The sequence below is a fragment of the Rhizophagus irregularis genome, chromosome 1 (genome assembly GCF_026210795.1).
Source record: "Rhizophagus irregularis chromosome 1, complete sequence".
Lineage (NCBI taxonomy): Eukaryota > Fungi > Glomeromycota > Glomeromycetes > Glomerales > Glomeraceae > Rhizophagus > Rhizophagus irregularis.
In genome coordinates this window covers 5,017,507-5,040,836 of record NC_089429.1, presented here as the reverse complement: position 1 = coordinate 5,040,836, position 23,330 = coordinate 5,017,507, and the positions used below count along the sequence as shown (strand labels likewise).

The 23,330-nt window shown below is 26.9% G+C and overlaps 6 protein-coding genes across 6 annotated transcripts; 3 read left to right on the top strand and 3 right to left on the bottom strand.

Annotated features, from left to right (window-relative positions):
- Positions 1–444: 444 nt before the first annotated feature.
- Positions 445–2,229, bottom strand: OCT59_001038 (uncharacterized protein; the record flags this gene model as incomplete). Its single annotated transcript, XM_025319647.2, has 3 exons — positions 445–1,892; positions 1,959–2,003; positions 2,079–2,229. The coding sequence occupies 3 exons, from the start codon at positions 2,227–2,229 to the stop codon at positions 445–447; spliced, it is 1,644 nt and encodes a 547-aa protein (XP_025173286.2).
- A 1,244-nt stretch (positions 2,230–3,473) lies between these two features.
- Positions 3,474–5,207, bottom strand: OCT59_001037 (uncharacterized protein). The gene has a single exon (XM_025319646.2). The coding sequence runs from the start codon at positions 5,078–5,080 to the stop codon at positions 3,596–3,598; it is 1,485 nt and encodes a 494-aa protein (XP_025173285.1). The 5' UTR covers positions 5,081–5,207; the 3' UTR covers positions 3,474–3,595.
- A 1,501-nt stretch (positions 5,208–6,708) lies between these two features.
- OCT59_001036 (uncharacterized protein) lies at positions 6,709–6,930 on the top strand (the record flags this gene model as incomplete). Its single annotated transcript, XM_025327018.2, has 1 exon — positions 6,709–6,930. One exon carries the CDS (start codon positions 6,709–6,711, stop codon positions 6,928–6,930), a length of 222 nt encoding a protein of 73 aa, XP_025173284.2.
- A 499-nt stretch (positions 6,931–7,429) lies between these two features.
- OCT59_001035 (uncharacterized protein) lies at positions 7,430–9,480 on the bottom strand (the record flags this gene model as incomplete). The annotated part of the gene is made up of 1 exon (XM_066139273.1): positions 7,430–9,480. Exon 1 carries the CDS (start codon positions 9,329–9,331, stop codon positions 7,430–7,432), a length of 1,902 nt encoding a protein of 633 aa, XP_065988693.1. The 5' UTR covers positions 9,332–9,480.
- A 4,887-nt stretch (positions 9,481–14,367) lies between these two features.
- Positions 14,368–17,818, top strand: OCT59_001034 (uncharacterized protein; the record flags this gene model as incomplete). The annotated part of the gene is made up of 8 exons (XM_066139272.1): positions 14,368–14,595; positions 14,663–14,732; positions 14,816–15,000; positions 15,129–15,483; positions 15,576–15,659; positions 15,743–16,804; positions 17,013–17,345; positions 17,661–17,818. 8 exons carry the CDS (start codon positions 14,368–14,370, stop codon positions 17,816–17,818), a joined length of 2,475 nt encoding a protein of 824 aa, XP_065988692.1.
- A 5,021-nt stretch (positions 17,819–22,839) lies between these two features.
- On the top strand, positions 22,840–23,330 carry OCT59_001033 (uncharacterized protein; the record flags this gene model as incomplete). The annotated part of the gene is made up of 2 exons (XM_066139271.1): positions 22,840–23,070; positions 23,325–23,330. 2 exons carry the CDS (start codon positions 22,840–22,842, stop codon positions 23,328–23,330), a joined length of 237 nt encoding a protein of 78 aa, XP_065988691.1.

The following is a 23,330-nucleotide window of genomic DNA, read 5'->3' as shown; positions in this document are numbered from 1 at the left end:
TCCTTTTACTGTTATGGTATCTGCTACGGTCAATTAAAAGATACTACTGCAATCAATAGTAACAATCGTTTACTACTGCGGTTAATAAGCGTGAAATGGTACGAAGTTTCTTGGTCTTTTTTTTTTCGAAGTGAACACTATTACGGTCAATAAAAGATACTGCGATCAATAGCAACAATCATACTGTATATATTTTGTAATATTGATGAATTAACGTATTCGCGGATTCTATTGATTTTGATTGGCAAAATAAATTTTATAAAATACTCATCATGAGTAAATGACAGAAATCATTAAATATTAATCATTTAGAAATTTAGTATTAACGAATTTATTTATTATTTACTTATTTTTAAAGTACCACATTTATTTTATTAAATTCATTAACATAAGCTTGGTCAATACAACCAATTTGTAAAATTTCCAACTTAAATTTTAGTCCTATCAATCATCTTTTTGATTTGGTGAGTCATATGTTTGATGAGGTTGAATTCGACATCGAGCGGAAGCACATAATGATACTACTGGATATAGCTTCGATGGTAAATTATTCCATTCTGATACCTCTGGATACTTTGTACCATTGACTGTAAATGCACAGGTCCTTAAATTCATATCTAAATGAACTATAATTTTGGTACCATCCTTAGTAAATGGTTCACAATAATAATTACATTTTCCAGAATTATAGCAATAACCATTGAAATTTAATACCCATCCGTTAGATTGATATCCCGCCCAGATCTCTTGATCAAAATTTTCTATTCCGCATACACCGATTGAAGTATATTCACAAGATTTTTCAATAATGATTTCCCATTCAAAAATACCTTTTTCTAATCCCTTAATAGTTCTAACATTTTGTCTAAAAATCATATCATTTGTTGCTTGTACCACCTTTCCATTATCCTTAATTTTAAGACCTCGACCGCAAATTACATCATCCCATATATAATCAAATTTTGTAGATTTTTTATATAATACTGGTATCCCTCTAATATCATTTAATTTTGAACCTGATTTATCTATACTTTCAATTATTTCATTTGGAATAATTCTTAATGGTATAATGATATTATATATGATTTCTTTTTTGATTCGTTTAAAATCAATAAATTTAATAAGAGGTTTTAATTTTTTAATAATTTTTCTACGATCTATGATGAACCATCCTTTAGGAAACCTTTTTCTAAAATTAAACCATCTTTTAATCTGTTCTTCTGCTTTATCTAAAGTTGGAAAATTTTGCATAAGAGAATTATATGCTTGATTAGAAACTTGTTTTGCAGCCAACATAGAACTATATCTTAAAACATCATATTCAGTAGTTGCAAATTTCATTTCTTTTTCAAATGTATATTGTAAAAGATATTGAAGTCCTTTAATAGATAATCTATCATATTTAATATCATTTAATGGAATCATTGCTAATGATTTAACTAATAAATTTAAAATTTTATCATCATCATTTAATAATATCATTTCTAAAGCTTTAGATAATAATTCTGGTGATAAATTATCTTCATAATTCTTTTCTGAAATATTTTGAAGTTCATTAATAATAAAATCTTGAATAGTTGATATATTAAAATATTTTGCTGCTTGATAAGTTTCAAGTATATTATCTCGAGATAAAAATTCTTTAATTGATCCTGTATAAAAATATTCTAAAATATTTTCCATTCCAGAATATTGAATCTCTGGTAAAGAAATTTGTTTTTGATTACCTTCTTTATAAATTAATTTATCAAATATTTCTGATCTTGATGCTAAAATTGCTTTACAACCAAATAATCTTTTACCATCCTTACATAAAATTTCTATATCACTACGTTCTAGATGATTTATTAACGATCTTAAATCTTGTTCTAATGAATATCCTTTCGTAATTCCTATTTAAAATGTTTAGTCAGTGATCCATATGAAAGTATATACTCAAAATTTATAAATCTACTTACCGGTTGTAATAGGAGATTTAGTGGTAGTAGGAGATTTATTTATATCTTTGGAGAAAAAAAGAAAAAAAAGTCAACAATAACTTAATACAGGTAAAACAGATACCAAAAAGAGACACTCACTTAAACCATCACGATTTTCAGAAGTTGTTGAACCATTTCTCCGACAAGTAACATGTGGATTTGCTATAAAAAGATTTGATGAAGGTTTCAGAGTAATTATTGGGCTACGTCTAAAAGAACGTATTAAAGAAGGTCGTAAATAAATAGCCATATCAAAAAGATTTTCGAGTAATTATGAATAATTGGAATATATATACCAGTGATCATGAGATATTCGGCTTAGGTTTTTGCATCATCAAGTTTTTGGTGACAATCCTTGCGTTAGGTCTGAAGTATATTGTATCGTTATGAATCGAATTGATAGATCACGGATTCATTCGGATCAAAACACTATTTGATGATTGAATATCGATCTTGATGTCGTTATCCGTTTTAGTTGGTTATATCATCGGAAAATAAAAAATTACTTTATTTTTAAATAAAGAAAAAAAATTATTTTTTATCAATAGTGAGAATAATGTAATCGACGGGATTTTACATCCAATGTTGATATCTATTATTAAACTGACTTACTGAGCTCAGTGATTTGAATCTATAAAAATCGCCCAATTTAAACAATTCCCTCTACTACCATTATTAATCCTTCTCGCATATAAGAGATTTGATGATTTATATGAAGAATCAAGATTTGAATCAGATTTTTTTAAAAAAATGTGTGATCTTGTTGTCTTTAGGTTTAAATCCGTTCTTTTCTGTAATAAGAAAAACATAGTTAATTCAAGTTCCATATTGATCACACAAGTAAATCATTATTTCACTTTTTTTTGCAATAAATAAAATAAAATACACTATTTAACGTACTTGATGATAAAGTATTTCCTCCGAATACTCCGTCTTATTGAGCGTGTATAACAATGAATTTCTAGACGTCTTTCGATGAAGAAAATGTGATCATTACAGCTTATCTTCAGTTAAAAGACTCTTCGTGAATTGTTTCTAAAAATAATTTTTTTTCATCACAGTTTGTCGACCTTGCTGCTTAAAAGATGATGTTATAGAAAACCTATGAGTAATTTTTCATAATTCAAGAAATAACTTGGCCATCACTAAAGTTCACGCTTCTCTCCTGTTTTTTAACGTTAGAACGACATTTATCGTAAAGAAGTATCGAAGTATCGAGAACACGAAGATAAACTATCATTCATCTCAATCACGATCACCATCACTTCACGTTTCAAGAAAGGATGTCGTGGGCAATTTTTTTTTTCGAAAAATTCTGTGTATGTTGTTAGTGACAACGTTGATCTACCCATTTACTGATTATCAGTAATAAAGTTTAATCAATTCGTTATTAAATCAAATCGACGAAAACCTTTAAACCTTATATATTATATATAAAAAAAAAAATGTTAGAATCAACAAAAATAAATTTTTTTAAAAAAGTAAAAAAAAAAAAATAATTGAATAAAACTTCTTTATTACAAGATTCTATATTTTATTATTGTTGTTAAAAAAAAAAGTTACAATAGCTTGAAATTTAATTAAATTTTTTTTTTTCTTCTTTCTAAACATTAACATTAACATTTATTTTTGTGAGGCTGAATTCGAATTCTTCCAGGTTCACATATTGAAACGATTGGATAAAGTTTTGACGGTAGATTATTCCACTTCAATACTTCCGATTGTCTTTCACCTTTAACTGTGAAAGCGATCGTTTTTTGAGTCATATCTAAATGAACAGTTACTGTTTGATAATTCCCAGCAAATGAAGAACAATATTTGAAAGTATCTTGGCCATTCCTACATTCACCAGAGGAACCTAGTATCCATGCATTAGATTGTGATCCCGCAAAACTTTCATAATCCAACTTAGATTCTGCTGAACATACCCCGATCCAAGTAAATACACAATATTTCTCAATAATTATATCCCATTCATAAACACCTTTACAACATAAAATGTTTGCTCTGACATTTTGAAGTTCACTACTTGAAGCTTCAGCAACTTTTCCACCATCCAAAAGAGAAATTAAAGATCCGTGAAATGATTCGTTCCAAACACAATCGGATTCGGTAAACCTATACAATGATGGTGAAATTCCACGAATATCACTTAAACTTGAATTACCGTGCTTTGCTTGATATTTAGTGGCATTGTAAAGTGTTTTCATAGGAACGATTTCTAATGGATCAATAATATCATTTAAGATTTTACCGTCAATTCGCCTGAAATCAATATATTTAGTCAAAGGTTCAAATTCTTCTGCAATTCTATCCTTCTCAATAATTGGACTATCATCATCTTTATCTTTATCATCATCTTTATCATTATCATCGTCTTTATCATCATCATCATCATCATCATCATCATCATCACTAATATCCCTCATTTTTTTTAATGTCGGTAACCGTTTCTCGAGATCTGTAAATGCATCATAAGAAATTTGTTTTGCCGTAAGAAGTGCACTATATCGAAAAATTTCATATTCTGTTGTTGCAAAGGGAATTTCTTTTTGATGTATATATTCTAAAAAGTACTTAAGACCAGCGATAGATAAACGACCAATTTCGAGATTGTTTAATGGAATAACGGCTACTGAATCAGCCAATGAATTAAGAAGAATATTATCACCATTAGTTTTTTCACGAACTCTAGATAATAATTCTGGTGAATAATTATCAGTATAATTTTTTTCTAAATTTTCCTTAACATTTTCAACAATAAATTTTTGAAGTTCAGGTAAATTAAAATAATCTGCGGCAAAAAAAGCTTCAATTGTATTATCTTTATTTAAAGAATCTTCTTGAAGTTTTCCAGTATAAATATATTCTAAAATAATATTCATAGCAAAAGAATTAATTTCTGGTAAAGAAATTTCTTTTTCAAAACTTTCTTTCATTCCATTATAAAGTAATTTATCGAAAATTTCGGATCTTGCTGCTAATATTGCTCTAGAACCATATAATTTTTTTTTATCTTCACATATAATTTCTATATCACTATATTTTGGATTATTTATCATTAATCTAAAATCATGTTCTAAAGAAATTCCTTTCATCATTTTTAAAAAAAGATAAGATGGTTTCGTTCAAAAAAAAATAAAAAGAAAAAAAATTTTTTAATAAAAAAAAAAAAAAATCTTTTTGTTATGTAGAAATAATAAATACGGTTTAAGTAAAAAAAACAATGAAAATAGGTTTCCTAAATATTTGAATTGGGTTACAATAAAAGTTAGATTATTCACCAAATTTGAAATATTTGTAATATTTTGAATATTTTGTGCAATGAAAAGGAACCTGATCCCCAGCCCGAGGTGACAATAAGGAGATATCACATATACAAAAGATGACTAATATAGGGTACCACTTATTACACTTAAAGTTTCCTTTGTATCAAAAAGGCAACTCTTACAATTAGGGAGATATCTTCGAATTCAGGGGTTCATGTGGGATCGCATGATTAAATTTGATTGTGAAACGGTGATTCACTATTGTACGATTGATTACGTTTTGAAATCATAATACTTTTGAAATCTTGATTATGCTTATTCATATACAAACATGTACACAGTTATATTACATTAACATATTTTATTTCTCAAAAAAAAAAAAGGTGAAGAATTAAGAATTCATAGAAAATTTATTTAACGTTAAAGATTTTTTAAAAGAGATTTATATTAAAATAATTGAAATGAATAGATGATATAAAAATTTTTGAAAATAATTTAAATGAATTGATAAAAGATTATTATTATCGATAATGATTCAGAAATTTTCATTCTTGAATTATTAAGAAAATAAATCTTGGTTTAATAGTTTAATAGGATAAAGCTTTAGAAAATTATTTATTAATTATTAATAATAAAAGTGAAGAAAAATTTGTTGAATTTGATTTCGATTTTGAATCAATTAAATCATTTTTAAAAATATTTTTGATTATGAATTTAAAATTTTAAAAAATTTTAGAAAATATTTATTATCATTATTTTAGATAAAAGGAGAAACGATAAAATCAATTATCATGAATATATGAACGAAAATCAATCGATCGAACCAACGAAGAAATTCGAAAATTTGAAAAATTCGAAAAATAATTTTGAAAAAAAATTTAAATAATTTGATATCAAAAAATAATTTTATCAAGAATATTAAAAAATGTTTTGAATGTTTATGGTGAAGGAGTTAGTATAAGAATGAAAGAATGCGTGAAAGTTAAAGAGAATTATGGAGAAAAATATAAAGATTTTAGATTATCAAAAAGGTTTGGAAATTTATTGAAACGTGTCGAGAAAGGTGATACAAATTAGGGCTGTGTTATCAGTTATGATGAAGGTAACAATATAGACGTGAATTATTTGTCGCACCGGGTGGCAGACGGTGGTGACAACGTAAATGAAAAATGCCGGATTGTAATATTTTATTCAATGTCTCGTCATCTATCGTGCTTAGGAGTGCGAATTTACCACCATTTGATTCGTCTCAGTAAGACGATTCTAACGAGCTGTGTTTCATCTTTTTACCATCACTGGATCACGATGCACAATTAAAGATAACATCATGTTATTATGATGTAGGGACGATTAAAAAGGTGATGAAGCGTTAAGATGGTTTATAGAATTCGAATGTCTCTCCGCACAAAATGAAAATGAGATAGAAAGTGAATTTAGATCATCTTTAATATCAGCTAATAATGGATACGTTACGAGTCAGTATTTGTTATACAAATGGAATAGGAAAAAATGAAGATGGTAAGAAAGCATTTGAATTATTTATGAAATCAGCTATTGGAGGATATTCCAAAGGACAGTGTGTTGTAGGATTTTATTATTCTAATGGAATAGGAACGCAACAAGATTATGAGAAAGCAATGGTATTTAAAATCGGCCAAAAATGGGGATGCGATGGCGCATAATAATTTAGGAGATTGTTATTATTTTATTTTGGAATCGGAGCCAAAGTAAATATTGAGGAGGCAATTAGGTGTTGTAAAGTAGCATCAGACAATGGAATAGATAAAGCGAAGGTTCGGTTTGCCGAACTAGATTAACGCGTAAATACATGTCATCTTTCGTTACACATTTACCAGCTAATGCAGAAATTAAAGATGATACGATCATAATTTTTTTTTTAATAAATCTTTATTAATTTTGTAATTTCGTAGATATAAAAAGTTGAATTAATAATTTCGTTGATATAATTTAGTTGATACAATTTTGTACAAAAAAAAAATAAAATAAAATAAAAACTCCTTCCTACCCTATCGGCCCTATCTTACCCTATCGGCCTATCCTAAAAATCTCCTATCCCATCCTTACTCTATCGGCCCTTACCCTACCTACCCTATCGGCCTATGATCCTAAAAACTTCCTTTCTTATCACGCCCTATCCCGCCTATCCCATCCTACCTACCCCTAAATATAATTCGTATCTATACGAATATCATTATATTTTTCAACTTTAACAGAAGATCCACATTCTCTAATTCTATCTTCTAAACCCTTATAACAAATTTCATCATCAATTGAATTAATACTACCTTTTTCATAAGCTATATATTTTAAATTATCATTATTTTTAATAAAATCTTGTAAAACATTTAAAATAGGATCAACATCATTATTTCTTGTTCTTAATAAAAATTTTTCAAATTTTACATGATTTGAATTTTGAAAAAAAAGATTTAAATCATTAGAATCTATAAGTATAAAAGAAAGGTTTAAATATTTTAAATCTAAAGGTAATTCTTTTCCTAAAGTTTTTAATATTTTAGAACTAATTTTTAAAGATCTTTGATAATTATCATTAAATTCATTATCATACCAATTAACGAATTTAACATTAATAGTAAGATATTTAAGAGTATTATTTAAAAAAGGAATTAATTGTAATAAATGATTTATATTACTATAAGAAATATCAGTTAAATAAAGGAATTTTATATTAGAACAATTATTTAATAAAGTTTCTAATAATTTTTTTGAATAATTTTTATGAAAACTTATAAATAAATTTTCTAAAAAATTACCAATTTTTTTAAATAAAGGATCAAAAAATGTATTATCAAAATCATCATTATCAATTTCACAACCCATAATTGCTAAAGTTTTAATTTTTAAAGGAAAAGGATTTTCTATTAAAGGTTTAATAAGATTATATCTTAAACCTTTACAACTAATAAATTGTATTGAATCAAGATTATTAAGATTTTTAATTCCATCAAATTGAATTGTATTATTAAAATGACATTTTCTAAATTTAATTGATGTTAAAGTATTTGAAGAATTATTATTAAAAGATAATAAAGGATAAATTGAACTTGATAAATCATCCGAACAAATTAAAGAAGAAAGTTGTTTTTGTATATTAATAATTGTAGCGATATCATTTGCGAATGGTGGATGATTATTTAAAGAAAATTCCAAATTAATATTTTTAATGGTATTACAATATGATGATAAAGTGAATAATAAAGGTTTAATTTTTGATTGATAATTTTGAATTAATGATTCAATATGTAAAGTACTTCTAAATCCAAATGTAAAATTTTTAATATCAGAAATAAATTGTGGATTATTTAAGAATAATTTGTAAATATCATTAAATATTGCACTATTTAAATTATCAATATTAAGATGAAATGTACTTAATGTTGCTCCACTTTCAATAAATAATTTAAATATTTCTGTATAAATCCGTTGAATTGCATTCTTAACTTTTGGCGAATCAGGTTTATTTAAATTAAATATAGCTGATAAAGCTGCATGTACTAAAGATTGTGCGCTCTCTGCTAAAGTAGAAATTGAGATGGCCAATTCCGGTGATATCGTTAACGGTCGTGGTATAATAGATTGTTGTGATGTTTGAATTGAATTATTATCAACCGTTTCATTTATTTCATTTGTTTCGTTGGTTTCATTTGTTTCATCGGTTTCATCGGTTTCATTCGCCAATGTAGTGAAATTTAAAATCCATTCTCTAATAGTCATTTCTATTTTATGAGTATCAACCGTTCTAATATAACTTGGATAATTAAATGATGATAATCTTGTGTTATTAATTCTATTAATTTCAAGTTCTTCTAATACATTGTTATCGTCATGAAATGATGAAAGATAAATATCAAGAAAATGTGAATTTGTTTTATTGAGATTAATAGAAAAAGGGTTTTCCCATAATAATGGTATTGCAATACGACACCAAAATCGATTAACCAATATACATGAATGAAGTGATTTAATATCATTTCTTAAATTACGTAAAATAAAACTTGTTATTTCAGGTAAATCTCCATCTAATACTTTTGAACTTGCCATGTTTTTAAAGAAAACAAAATTGTGGAAAAAAAAATTTTTTTTTTCTTCTAAAAAGGAAGTAAAAGGGATAAAAAGAGTTTTCTGGTGGACTTTCCTTTTTATGTGTTTTTATTTACACAAAATTGTATAATAATTGTGATGATCATTTCTATTGTGAAATTTAACGCCCCGCCACAGTTTATTGATTTGCAACGTTGCAACGTACAATAATAAGTATTATAAATTCCTATTTTTTTTGATTTCTCACCTAATTTAGCAATTTCTTACAAACAAATCCAACTATTCTAAACCTTTATGGTAATACAATGTATCATAAACAATCTCTCATATAATGTATGATGTTCCATTTTTATAATATCGAAATTTTCCATATCTTATTATCAACTCTTATTAAGAATTCCTTCGCATCCTCTAAAAAATTCCAATAATTCATTAGATTTAATAATTATCGATTATATGTCTAAATAAATTAATTTTTTTTAGTAAAAAAATTTCCTACCGATTTTATTATAAAGAACATTCTTCGTATTCAAAATCATATTCATCAAATGTTATTTAAGATAAAGTTGATGAAAGGCATTTATCATTAACTGTTATAAATTGTAATGTAATCTTTAAATATTCATTTTTATAAATAATTTTGAATTATTTAACATAAATATAATTAAAAATCTTTATTTTCTTTATCCTGTAAATAACCTATTGATTCGTGATAAAAGAGCATTTCATCTTTTAAGAACGTATGATTCACGTGAAGGTGTATTTTGTTGTTGTTGGATTTCTATTATTTTGAGACATGTATGTAGATAAATTTACATGTAATAATAAAGCATTATTTTGTGAAGATCCACGATGACGAGATCTTTGGAACGAAAATCCTTTCTTTTTTACTCACGAGTGTTGACAATTATCGAAGATCATGTTTTAAGTCCATAAGCTTTTCAAAAAAAAAAAATTATTTGTGTTACTTGATTTTTGGGATGGCGATTTCGGGTAATCATTATTAGGGATGGCAATGGTCGATCGGTCATCGGTCGGTCAATAATCGATTAAGTTTGGCCGACCGTTTTGACTGGCTGTATGAGTGTATGACTTCATCCCAATTATATTCAATATTTTTGAAATATATTATAAGTTCATAATCATTTTACTTAAAATGATCGATCGTCAGAAGTTTTCTATTAATACCGTATGATTTGTTAATCGTTGCCTCACAGGTGGTGTGAAGAATAAAGTTTATTATTAGTAGATAAAATACATATTTCCCAAGTTCAAAAGACGAAATAAAATAAAAAATTCAAGAAAGAAAAAAATTTCTAAAAGAATTAAAAACGAAATACTTTCAATATTAATTTAATAAATTAAAGAACCAATAAAATTAAAAGTTTCCTATTAAATAATTTCTAAAACGCATGGTAACAAAAATTTCTAAAATTATAAAAATTAATTTTCTAATTGATGTAAAGTTATTCCGGACTACTCCGCTTAGATGGTTCGACTGGTTCGTTCACCCATAATGTAATTTCCCGAATCATCCCAGTTCTACGTTATCGTTCCCCCATAGTACAAACAAATTCATCCCTGACACATGATTTGTGGATCATCACATGATCTGCTAATTTCTCCAATAAAATTAAGATCATAGTTTAACGTCATTGCTATCATCACTTCCAATAACTTTATTTTTTTTTTATACTGTATGTACTGTAGATCATATTGACGTGTACATATCCGCGGATTTTTGGAATCACATGATGATCACGATATTTTTAATATTTTTTTTATCTTACGATATATCGACATTTATAAAGAGTGAGTTTTATTTATTAAACATGATTTAGTAAAATTTATTAAACACTATATACAATCTTCATATACTAATAAGAGACAAGCCATATTATGCTATGGGTATGAAAAATTTGTCAATAACTTTAAAATTATCTTGTAAAATATTCAAAATTTAATATCAAAATAAACACAGCTTTATAACAATATTATACACCTATATATCTGTCAAAAAGCATTAAACCGTTATTAAGTAACTACTTCTATATCTGCGAAATTGTCAGGTTATTCTAACTTCAAAGTTAGATGGGTTTTAAATATAGACGACGGGTTTGAAGTGGTATTTACTACTATTTTTTTTCGAGTTTGAGTTGAAAAATTTTTTGATCATCTGATCAATATCACATTGGATAATCATGTAGTGAAACTTAATTACTGTTAAACAAATCATAATTAGTGTACTAATTTTCGCTCCAGGTTCCCATTGGATCCGACGTGGAACGAAAGAAATTTTGAAGATCTAGAAGATCAACGAAACATTAGCTCGAATTCCATATAATGACGGCAGAAGACATGGGCCCGGATGATTGCAGATGATTACAAATCAAAAAAATTCCAGATGTTGATCAATCTGATCAATCCAGCCAGAATCAAAGGAAGTAGGAGCGAAAATTAATACAGGTCATGCATAAATTAGTATTTATTTGTTTGGACTTTTTTTTAAAAAAAATAAATAATTCTTATAGAAAAAATGGAAAATGCTAATATAGATGAATGGGCACAATGGATCGAGGATAGAATTGCTAAAGGTTATATTAATTATCATGATTATAATGAATTTCAAAATATAAATTGTATAGGTACTGGAGGTTTTGGTAAAGTTTATCGAGCTACTTGGGAGAGTTCAGATACTGTTGTTGCATTAAAATAACGATAATATAAAAGTAATTGTTAATGAGGTACTGTATATCAAAATTATTTGTATTATTAGTAATTAAACAAACCAAAGTTTATATATACTAATTTTTTTTTTTAATTTTATTTGATAAAAGTATTATAGTCAAAAAAGACATACAATGCTTGTATTCTTTGCGTGGCACGTTGATTTGCTTGGATTGCGCGTTGATTTACTCGGACACTTTGTCCTATTTCGACTAGTGTACAAGTACCATTGCAAGATTAGTTTTTGTTTTTTTTTGAAATATCCTACATATTAAAATATTAAGCATACTTATTTTTATTGTTATTGATCATTATCTATACATTTTTTTTTTGATGCATAAATATTATTCAAACTTTTCAAATTAATAAGATGTATCTGTTTCTAAAATTTTATATAAAATTGAAATTTTGAATAAAATTAGGGACTTTAATATGTACCATCTATTTAAAACCGGCGGTTAAAATTTCAAAATTAGAAAGTAATTAAAGTACAACTTTATCATTTAAATAATACAAAATGTTTAATATATATATATATAAGAAAAAGAACACTATATCACTATTATTAAGATCTATATAAGATTTCTTACCAACAAAATTCTTCTTCGAACCTTACAATATATTCTATTCCAAAGAAAATTATTTATTACTCTCAAACATTGATGAAATAAAACTAGTAAACCTGTTCCTGAAAGAGAAAATACTATTAAAAAGTTGCTTTGAAAATATTAATTTTCAATTATTTTTTTTTTAAATAGTATTATACTAAAGAAGAATTTTTTTATGGTATCTCCCTTTAAAAATTAATCAATATGTATAATAAGCCAAACTGTTCATTAAAAGTGTATTAAACCAACCTTAGATATATCTGCTTCCTTTGCTGCAATTTTTTTTTTTACTCTTCTTTTATCTTATAATAAACTAAAGAAAGAAGAAAGATTATACATAATTATAAGCCATAATAGGTGGTTTGTTCTATGCCTTAACTTCTGAATTACTTGTCTAATAATCAAATTATTTTGCAAAAAACTCAAAAGGGTCGTAAAGAGCCAAATGATGTGTCTGGTTATCATGAGGCCCGAAACCTCTGAGAGGATTTCTGAATTCAGGTTTTGAAATATACCTAACCCGAAACCCTAAACAAATTCCGAAACCCGAAACTAATTCCAGGTATCTCGAAAATCCGATATTCTGAAATTAATTCTGATTCCTGAAATAAATCCCAATTCCCGATTAGTTATTTTTTTAATAGCGATATTTGATAATTATCTTATTTTTTAAGACTTAAAATGCCAGATAGTTTACCACTGGTGGACGTCCAGAAAAGTTTTTTGAGCAAGAAGACGAAATAGACAAAGGGCACTATGTCTTTAATTCATAATTAATATAATTTATTAATAATAATTTTATGTTATTGTTATAATTTTAATTAACATTTTAATAAAAATAAACTAAGTGAGAATAATAGGTTTCGGTTATATTTGGTATATAAAAGTTTTTGGAGTTATCAGGTTAGATTTTGAATTCGGGATTTGGAAAATAAATATAATAAATGCAAATTCCGAAACTAAGTTTCTGTATAACCTAAAGGGTTTCGGGAGGACCCAGAAATATATATATAAGGGTCAGGTCGCGAAAAATTTTTTTACTATGAGCTGTACGCAGAGACTTTTTATATGAGTAGTATGCATAATTGACATGAAAATCCTGTAAAAATACGCAAATAAAATTTCAGACATTAAGTTATTAATTATTTTATTATGACTTCTATATTATTTATATATAAAATCAAATACTAATGTGAGAAAATAGAATTTATCATTTTTTCAATAATATTTTTCTAAAATTTCAAATTTCATTATAAACCCTTAGAAATTTCTTTCAATTAATATTAAATATTATATATAAGATTAGCCCAAAAATACGCAAACTAATCTTTTACATATAAAAGACCTAACTATGGATGAAAATTTCTTAAATTGTACGCAAATCAAAACTTTACTCCGTCTAATTCCACTATGATGGCGACGCATCTGTGTACCCTACCCCTGTATATTTATTTCTGGGTCCTGTTTCGGGAGGTTTCGGTATGTTTATCTGTAACGCAGCTGTATTTATTGGATTTCCAATTTGTTTTTTCGATCATCCTTCATCACATGATCTGTATTATTATAAAACGAAAGAACTCCTAGACCCCTAATCGGCGCAAGTACTGTGTGACATTACTTATGATCATCTCCTACTATTTTAGTCTAACGTAAAACATTTCATGCTTTCTTCACTTAACTTACTAAAATATTAATAAGAAAATGACGACCAATTCCAATACTGATAAATATGTTCGATGGATTGAAAAAGGCATTGCTGAAGGTTATATTAGTTACAACGATTATGATGAATTTCAAAATATTCAATATATAGGTTCTGGAGGATTCAGTATAGTATATCGTGCCACTTGGGAATGTCGAGATATTGTTGTTGCTCTAAAATCTTTTAAAAACGATAATTATGATGTTATGAAAGAAATTGTTAATGAGGTAAAATGAGTTGATTAGCTATCAGATTAATAATTTAATAATTAAAATGTATTTCTTTTCTTTTTAGATTAAATCATTACGTAAAGTTAATCATCATAAAAATATTATTCAATTTTTTGATATCACTAAAAGAATGCGTAAGTGATATTTTACATTTAAATTTTATTTTTCCTAAGATTCAAAGATTTGATAAATTATTTAATTAATTTATTTTACTTAGATAATGAAGATGATGCATTTTCAGATTATTTACTTGTTCTTGAATATGCTGATAACGGTACATTGAGGAATTATTTAAAAAATAATTTTTATGGATTAGATTGGAATTTTAAATTACAATTTGCCATTCAAATTGCTAATGCAGTCTCTTATATACATAAAAAGGATATTATTCATCGTGACTTAGTAAGTAAATTTTTTTTTTAAAAATTACGCTTATTTTAATATACATGTAAAATTATGTGCGAACTTGAATTCTTTCTTATCTATTAAAATATTAATTTATAATATTTCCAATTATATTTAATAAATAGCATTCCAATAATATATTAGTTCATCAAAATACAATTAAATTGTCAGATTTTGGACTTTCACGTAAGATAGCAGAAGTATCATCAAATAAAAAAAATGTTATCGGAATGCTTCCTTATATTGATCCACAATATTTTAATGAGCAAACAGATAGTAGTGACTGTTACTATAAAGCAAATAAGAAATCAGATGTATACAGTGTTGGTGTACTCCTGTGGGAGATATCATCTGGGAGAATACCATTCGAGTCTTATAGTGAGAGCTATCAAAGTCCATCATTAATGTTGGAAATTCTGAACGGAAAAAGAGAGATGCCAATTTCTGGTACACCAGTTGGTTATGTTGATATTTATAGAAGTAAATTCGTCAATATATTATGTAATTCTGGTTTAATTTACTAACACAAATAAATATTAATTCTGTTTTTCCTTTTTTTCGTATTGATTTAGAATGTTGGCAAAATAACCCAGATGATAGACCAGTTATGCAACAAGTGCTATCTAACCTAAGATCAATTAATTTGAATACTGCAGGTATTATTGAAACCGACATTACGTTCGATAATGATTAACCTGTTAATACTGTTAATATTAACGATTCATTATATTTAAATTAGAAGAAAGTGAAGAATGTGATAAAATTAATGAAATGCAAATTGACGAAGAGTTAACAGCAACCAATGTTGATAATGAAATTATTGTAAATGAATTGTATGATATCATTGAGAAAGGATCTTATGCTCAGCCGATCAGAGAACATATAATATCAAGAGGCAAAAATGAGAATGAAATATTCAATTATTTGTCAGACAATAAGGATAATTTACAAAATGTTCTTATTTTAGCAATTTTTTATAACTATGAAATTGGTACTAATAAAAATGAAATTAAAGCTTTTGAGTTATATAAAGAAGCAGCTGAATATGATATTGTAGCAATAAATAGGCTTGGACATTGCTATCAAGAAGGAATAGGAACTAAAAAAGACGAAAGTAAAGCATTTGAATTATATGAAGAAGCTACTAAAAAAGGGCATATTAATTCAATAAATGATCTTGGATATTGTTACCAAGAAGGAATAGGAACCGAAAAAAATGAATACAAAGCATTTGGATTATTTAAAGAAGCAGTTGAAAAAGGTGATATTAGTTCTATGAGAAATCTTGGAGATTGCTATAGAATGGGAATAGGAACTATAAAAAATGAAATTAAAGCATTTGAATTATATGAAGAAGCAGCTGAAAATAATGATATTGACGCAATATTTATCCTTGGGGGATGTTATCAGTGTGGAATGGGAACCGAAAACAATAAAATTAGAGCGTTTAAATTATATAAAAAAGCAGCTGACAGAGATCATATTCCTTCAATAATTATGCTTGCAAGATGTTATCAAGAAGGAATAGGGGCTGAAAAGAATGAAATCGAAGCATTTGAATTATATAATAAAGCAGCTAAAAAAAATTATTTATATTCGATGGATAAGCTTGGATATTGTTATCAACATGGAATAGGAACTGAAAAAAATGAAATTGAAGCATTCAAATTATACAAAGCAGTATCTGACGCGGGTTCTAATATTTCAATAAATAATCTTGGTTATTGTTATCAAGAAGGAATAGGGACTAAGAAAAATGAAATTAAAGCATTTAGACTACATAAAAAAGCAGTTGAGAAAGGTTATATTGATTCAACAGATAAATCTTGGATATTACTATCAAAAAGGAATAGGAACTGAAAAAAATGAAATTAAAGCATTTAAATTATATGAGGTAGCAGCTGAAAAGAATCATATTAGTTCAATATATAATCTTGGATATTGTTATCAGTATGGAATAGGAACGGAAAAAAATGAAATCAAAGCATTTAAATTATACGAGAATGCAGCTGGTAAAGGTAATTTAGCTTCATTTTATTCTCTTGGAAAATGTTATCAATATGGAATAGGAATTTCGGAAGATCAAATAGAAGCATTTAGGCATTATAAGGCTGCAGTTGAAGGAGGTCATATAGCTGCAAATAATAATCTTGGATATTACTATCAACACGGAATAGGAATTGGAAAAAATGAAATTGAAGCATTTGAACTATATGAAGAAGCAGCTGAAAAAGGTCATATTGATTCAATGGATAGCCTTGGATATTGTTATAGATATGGAATAGGGACTGAAAAAGATGAAACCAAAGCATTTGAATTTTATAAGAAAGCAGCTGATAAAGGTAATATTAATTCAATGTTTAGCCTTGGAGAGTGCTATCATTATAAAATAGGAACTGATGAAAGAAGTGGAAGTAAGGCATTTGAATTATATAAAAGAGCAGCAGAAATTGGTCATACAGATGCATTATATCAAGTTGGTACATGTTATCAATATGGATTAGGAACTGAAAAAAATGAAATCAAAGCATTTGAATCATATAAAGAAGCAGCTGAAAAAGGTCATTGTGATTCAATATTTAGTCTTGGGTGTTGTTATCAAAAAGGAACTGGAACTGAAAAAAATGAAGTTAAAGCATTTGAATTATATAAAAAAGGAGCTGAAAAGGGTCATCGTGATTCAATAAATAATCTTAGAACATGTTATCAACGTGGAATTGGGACTAAAAAAGATGAAATCAAAGTAGATGAATTAGGTAAATTGTTAAAATATAAAGATTGTGATATTTTTAATTATATCTTATGTACAAAATAATCTTTTATTTGTTTATACATTTTTGTTATGTAAAAAAGAAGGTATAAGTTTTGAAAAACATTACCAGTATGTTCTAGATAATTTCAAACTTAAAAGATACTTAAAATATACTCTGTTAATGTAAAACTATGTTAGTAACGAATGTAATCAAAGCTTTTCTACTATACCAGTTATTTAGTTATTATTAAGCTAGATATAAAATGTTATTATTATACTTGACATACTTATTTTCATCAGTAATTTTATTTTATAATATCAAATTTTGGAAAATAGGCTATTTTATATTTATGTGTAAGATTTTTTAAAAGAGATAAATAAAATACAATAATATTTAACATAATACTATGAAACTTTTACCAATGTACTAATTAAAGAATTGTTTCTATACTATTCTATACTATTATATAAATACTATTAAATAAATTAAAAATCTACATTATGCTGTGCCTCAAAACGTTGAGTGATGATTTAAAGGTAATTTATTTATAGTGAAGCTTTCTTTATTAATAATGACTTTAATCCATTAAGTAAACTTGGGTATAACATGCATTAGAATTGTGAATGTTTTCTACATGTGTAATTTCCATACATGAATGGAAAAAAAAGAATGCGTGTATGGATTATTAATACTAAATATCCTGATATGGATTTCGAATATTTATCTAATATTCTACGTATTTTTATGAATAAAGCGAAGCATACTTTGTTCTTTACGTTTAGCTATAAATAAAATACAATTAAAAAAATGTTATGCGAAATTTTAATCAAATCGCTATATAATGATTATCGTGGTTTTCAAAAATTATTGAAATTGATAAAATTTTCATATAGTGTGAATTTTTCCTCGTACATTTTTTGTGCATTTTACATACATTTTCAGAATATTGTTCATACAATTTCTGTACGTAAAACACAAAACACAAATGCACAACACAAAATATAAAACACGAAACACAGTCTTCATTCGGAAATTATCCGGGTAGGTATATGGAAAATATGCATAGAATGTACGTAAAATATCCCGAAAAAAAAAAATTACACCGAAAAATTTTATCAATTTCAATAATTTTGAAACCACAATAATAAATTGGTAAAATTTTATTTATTTTCTTTTCCTTTTGCTTTTTATACTTCAAACTATCTGCATTTTGCCCATTTTACCGATCTAAAAAATTTAATGCTACTTCGTGCTAAATATTTATAAAAAATTAAAGGCATAGTACTTTTATCGGTTAATTATTTATATTTATGTTTGTAATGTTTAATTTGTTTAATTCTAGAGTTTTATTATAGACAGATTACTGGCGGATTCGTGTTTGCGAAAATACTCTTATTACAGTTGACATTTGATATGAATTTGCTAATATTAAATTTTATTTAATTAATTTCATCCAATTATAATATAAATAATACTTATTTTAAGAGAATGAGAACCAAGTTGGACGAAAATTTATTTATATTTATTTCTTAAGAATTTTAACGGATGAATCTGAATTCTGGAACTCAGTTAACTAATTTAAAAATATTAATTACATTTAATGTTATATTCATTATCATACCTATAAATAGGATCAAACAGGTTACCCTGAAAAAGCACTAGTCAGAATCTGAGTCAGCGCTGGAGTACGCATAATACTGATTTACACACGGCGGTCCACAATAATTGTAGTCGATAAAATCCGAATTAACTAGCAGTTATTTAATCTAGATGAATCCGACGAAATCTGGATTTTCGTACGGATTTTCAATTTACAGCTATTTTCATAAGATGTGGGACAAAATAAAATTTTGAACCGACAGTATGTCGGGTGTCAGACTGTCATGTGATATTTTCTTTTTCTAATAGTTAAATATCATCATATGATTAAACTGACGCCGGACGTCTTACGAGAAGATATCAATCAACGTGAAATTTTCTCTAATGTTACTGATCAATCTCATCTTATTTTTCTTATCATGTATCAATTTATTCCCAATTGCTATTAGACCTTATTCACAAATATACAAGAAAATTTTCACTTAACAAAGTAATAGTCGTCGTATTTGTTTCCTATCTAATTAAAATTCTCTATCATAAAATTTGGACGCAGCACAATGAAGCTCTAAAAAAATGGGAACGATCAAGGAACATTTCCAATCGTTCGAAACGTAATTACTGACATCGCAAACAATCCACAAGATCCCATAATGAACATCAATTGAATATGACAGAGCGATCTACTTCGCTCCATAATTTTGCTGATTATCCATCTCAGGCTGGTACTTCACTTCAATACACTAGTTCATCTTCTTTCGTACCCTATCAGACGATACTAGGCAACTTTGCGGTAAGTTTCTTTGGGTGAGCGTTATTGGTGTTAATAACCATACTAACCCTATAAAAAATTTTTTATTTGAATATTTCCATTATTTCCCTCTAGCTTTCGTAAAAATTCCATGAAAATGGTACATTCACGGAAAAAGCATGGAAATATAAAACACGGATCAACATTTTTTACAGGGTAATGCTATTTATTTCTTCTTTTTTTAGGTTTCCAGACGATTGTATCTTGGATAATTCGTGGTAAGTTCTATTGATGGTTTGGAGATGGATCTCATTTTTGTCTGATTTTAATTATAGTATTGATTTTTAAATAATAATGAACAATTTACAGATTTTTTTTTTTCATTATTTTATAATTTAGATAGGCTTAATTTTCTATTTCTCGCTCGAATTACAGAACTGGTATGCATAATAGTTCTCAGCAATATTAAGCAGGACGACTCCTTCGGGGGTTGGAAATTGGGATGGTTGCTCATATATAGGTAGTTTAGTGTAGCTTTTGTAAAGTTATCAACTCCAACTTTTGTAACGCCCCTGTTTCTGTCTTCATATTAAAAATAAAAATAAAAATAAAAAAGTAAAATAAAAATATGATTTTATGTTAATTATTAAAATAAATGTTTCTGGAATAAAAATTATAGTATACTTTATTGTGTATATCCAAGTCTATGTAAAGTTGAAATACTTGGACTTCTTCCCATCCAAAGTTCCATTTCTGATTGAAGTTTATACAAATACTAGTCAACCCTTTCTTTGAGCAGAACTTCAAGGTATTTTAGGTCATTAGAGTTGAAAATTCATGGTCTACCTAATAAAGGAAGCTTGCACGTCTATGTTTTCTAAAATATTGACATTAGCAATCAACAGCTTATTTACTAATAATACCAAAGTGTTTAACAATTTACTGAGTTGTTAAGTCTTCTCTAATATGTAGTGAAAGCAATTGTTTGTATAAATGAACTTGACATTGATTTTTATTTTTATTTTTTATTTTTTAATACATAGTAACACCGTATCGCAAGCAAAGGAATCTAAACTAATAGAAGTTAAAGAGCCTACGAGCAAGCATAAAAACGCGTAAATGGGCGTTGGTACTAAGTTGGAAAGGAAAAACGTCGGATGTCCATTAGGACAGGAGGAAAATAAAAAACGAAGTGAAAAAGGTGAAGCTAAAAAAAAATCCTAAGACGCAGAAAAAAAGAAAATTAAAACCACTTCCTACACCCTTTTCCTACCAACACCTTTGGATTAACACCACTTTCGCCATCCGTGGTTCCTACAAAATAAAATAAGATAAAGGCTATTATTATCCAAACTATCTTACTAATTTCTCTAAATTAGGATTTTACACGACTACTGAATTTGTCATTGATCATTTAGTTAAGAAAATTTATAATCATATGATGAAACATCACGTGATGAAAGAATAGCTGCGGCCAAGTGTGACGGATCTACTTGGTATAATATGTGCTACATTACGATAGTGCCTCGACCCGTATCCGGATCAATCCGGATTGATCCGGATTTTTTTTTTTTCGGATATCCGGATTTTCACGGTTTTCATCCGGATTATAAACCGGATGAAAAATATCCGGTTTGACCCGGAATCCGGATGAAATTTTTATTATTTTTTTTTTATTAATAATAATTTTGCTGATCCATAAAGATCTATATCTAAATGATATTATGGCTAATTATTTTTTGCGCCTAATACCAATTTTTTTATTAAAATTTATTAAATTTATATTTGTTATTAAACTTTTTAATACAGTAAGTTTAAGAAGATTTTTCAATTATAATTTATTTATTGAAGTTTGTATCAGATTTGTTTATTTAAATTTATACATTAACAAATAACAAATAATTTTAGATTTCACATTCAAACGTTCAAAAGAACAAAACTTTATATTATTTTTGTTACAACAAAATAATAATTATTGTTTTAAAATGAAAAATTGTTCAATATTATAAATTTATATAATTATAACAACTTTTTTTAAAAATTAAAACTAGTGTTATGTAATTTGATTCAAATGATTCTTTAATTTTTGAAAGAAGAAACAAATCCTTAAAAAATTGCCTTACTAACCCAACACATCTATTTATAGTAATCTTTAGCTGTATATAAAAATATCTTGTTTAAAATTTCATAATTAGTTAATTTACAAAGAAATGTTAAACAATAGTCTGAGACAATGCTGAAATAATATGAAATTGTTTTAAAGAAAAGTATTTAATGAAATTGGAATTATGTAAATTTCGTGGTCTTGGATAATTTTGGCCAAATTTGTAATTCTGGCCGAAATTAACATCACGTGACACCGGGAAAATAGTTTAGCCACCGGGCAAAAAATTTTTTATCGGCTGGCATGAAAATTTAATGTTACACAATTTGTAATTCTGGTCGGCGTTATGAATTCTGGCCAGAATTATTGCCGATCATTTGTAAATCCAATCTGGTTTCCGGTTTCTATCCGGATTATCTGATCCGGATTCAAAATCTGGGTCAATCCGGATATAATCCGGATTTTTTTTTTGTGTAATCCGGATGACGGTTTTCATCCGGGTCGAAGCACTACATTACGATCATCTAATTTGAAACATATTCATGCGTTCTTCTACGATCATCTATTTTGAAACATTATTCATTCGTTCGTTCGTTCTTTTTTTTTTTTTGATTACTAATTTTTTTAAGAAAATGACGACTATTTCAAATACTGATACAGACAAATATGTTCAATGGATTGAAGATGGTATTACTAAAGATTATATTAATTACTATGATTATAATGAATTTCAAGAAATTCAATGTATAGGTTTTGGTGCATACGGTAGAGTCTATCGAACTACTTGGGAAAGTTCGGACACTGTTGTTGCATTAAAGTCTTTTGAATTTAATAACTGTGTTATGAAAGAAATTGTTAATGAGGTTAGTTATATAAATTATATAGGAAAAATGTATCTGTAACATCCTGTTACACGTTTTTATCTGTAACAACCTCGGAATTGTCACGTGACATTACACAAATTTCCAAGAAAGGAAATATTTTCCCCATCAAAATTGGGGAAACCCGCTGCACAAGTGTTACACAAAGTTCCAAAAAAGGAAATTTTTAGAGTGTGTCATTAATTCCGGCCGAAATTATACTTTTGTGTTAAATCTTGCAATTAATCTAAAATTAGCGTTAA

What these genes read in the sequence shown, in the direction of transcription:
- OCT59_001037 (XM_025319646.2), bottom strand. Translation starts at nt 5,080, where the DNA reads ATGATGAAAGGAATTTCTTTAGAACATGATTTTAGATTAATGATAAAT.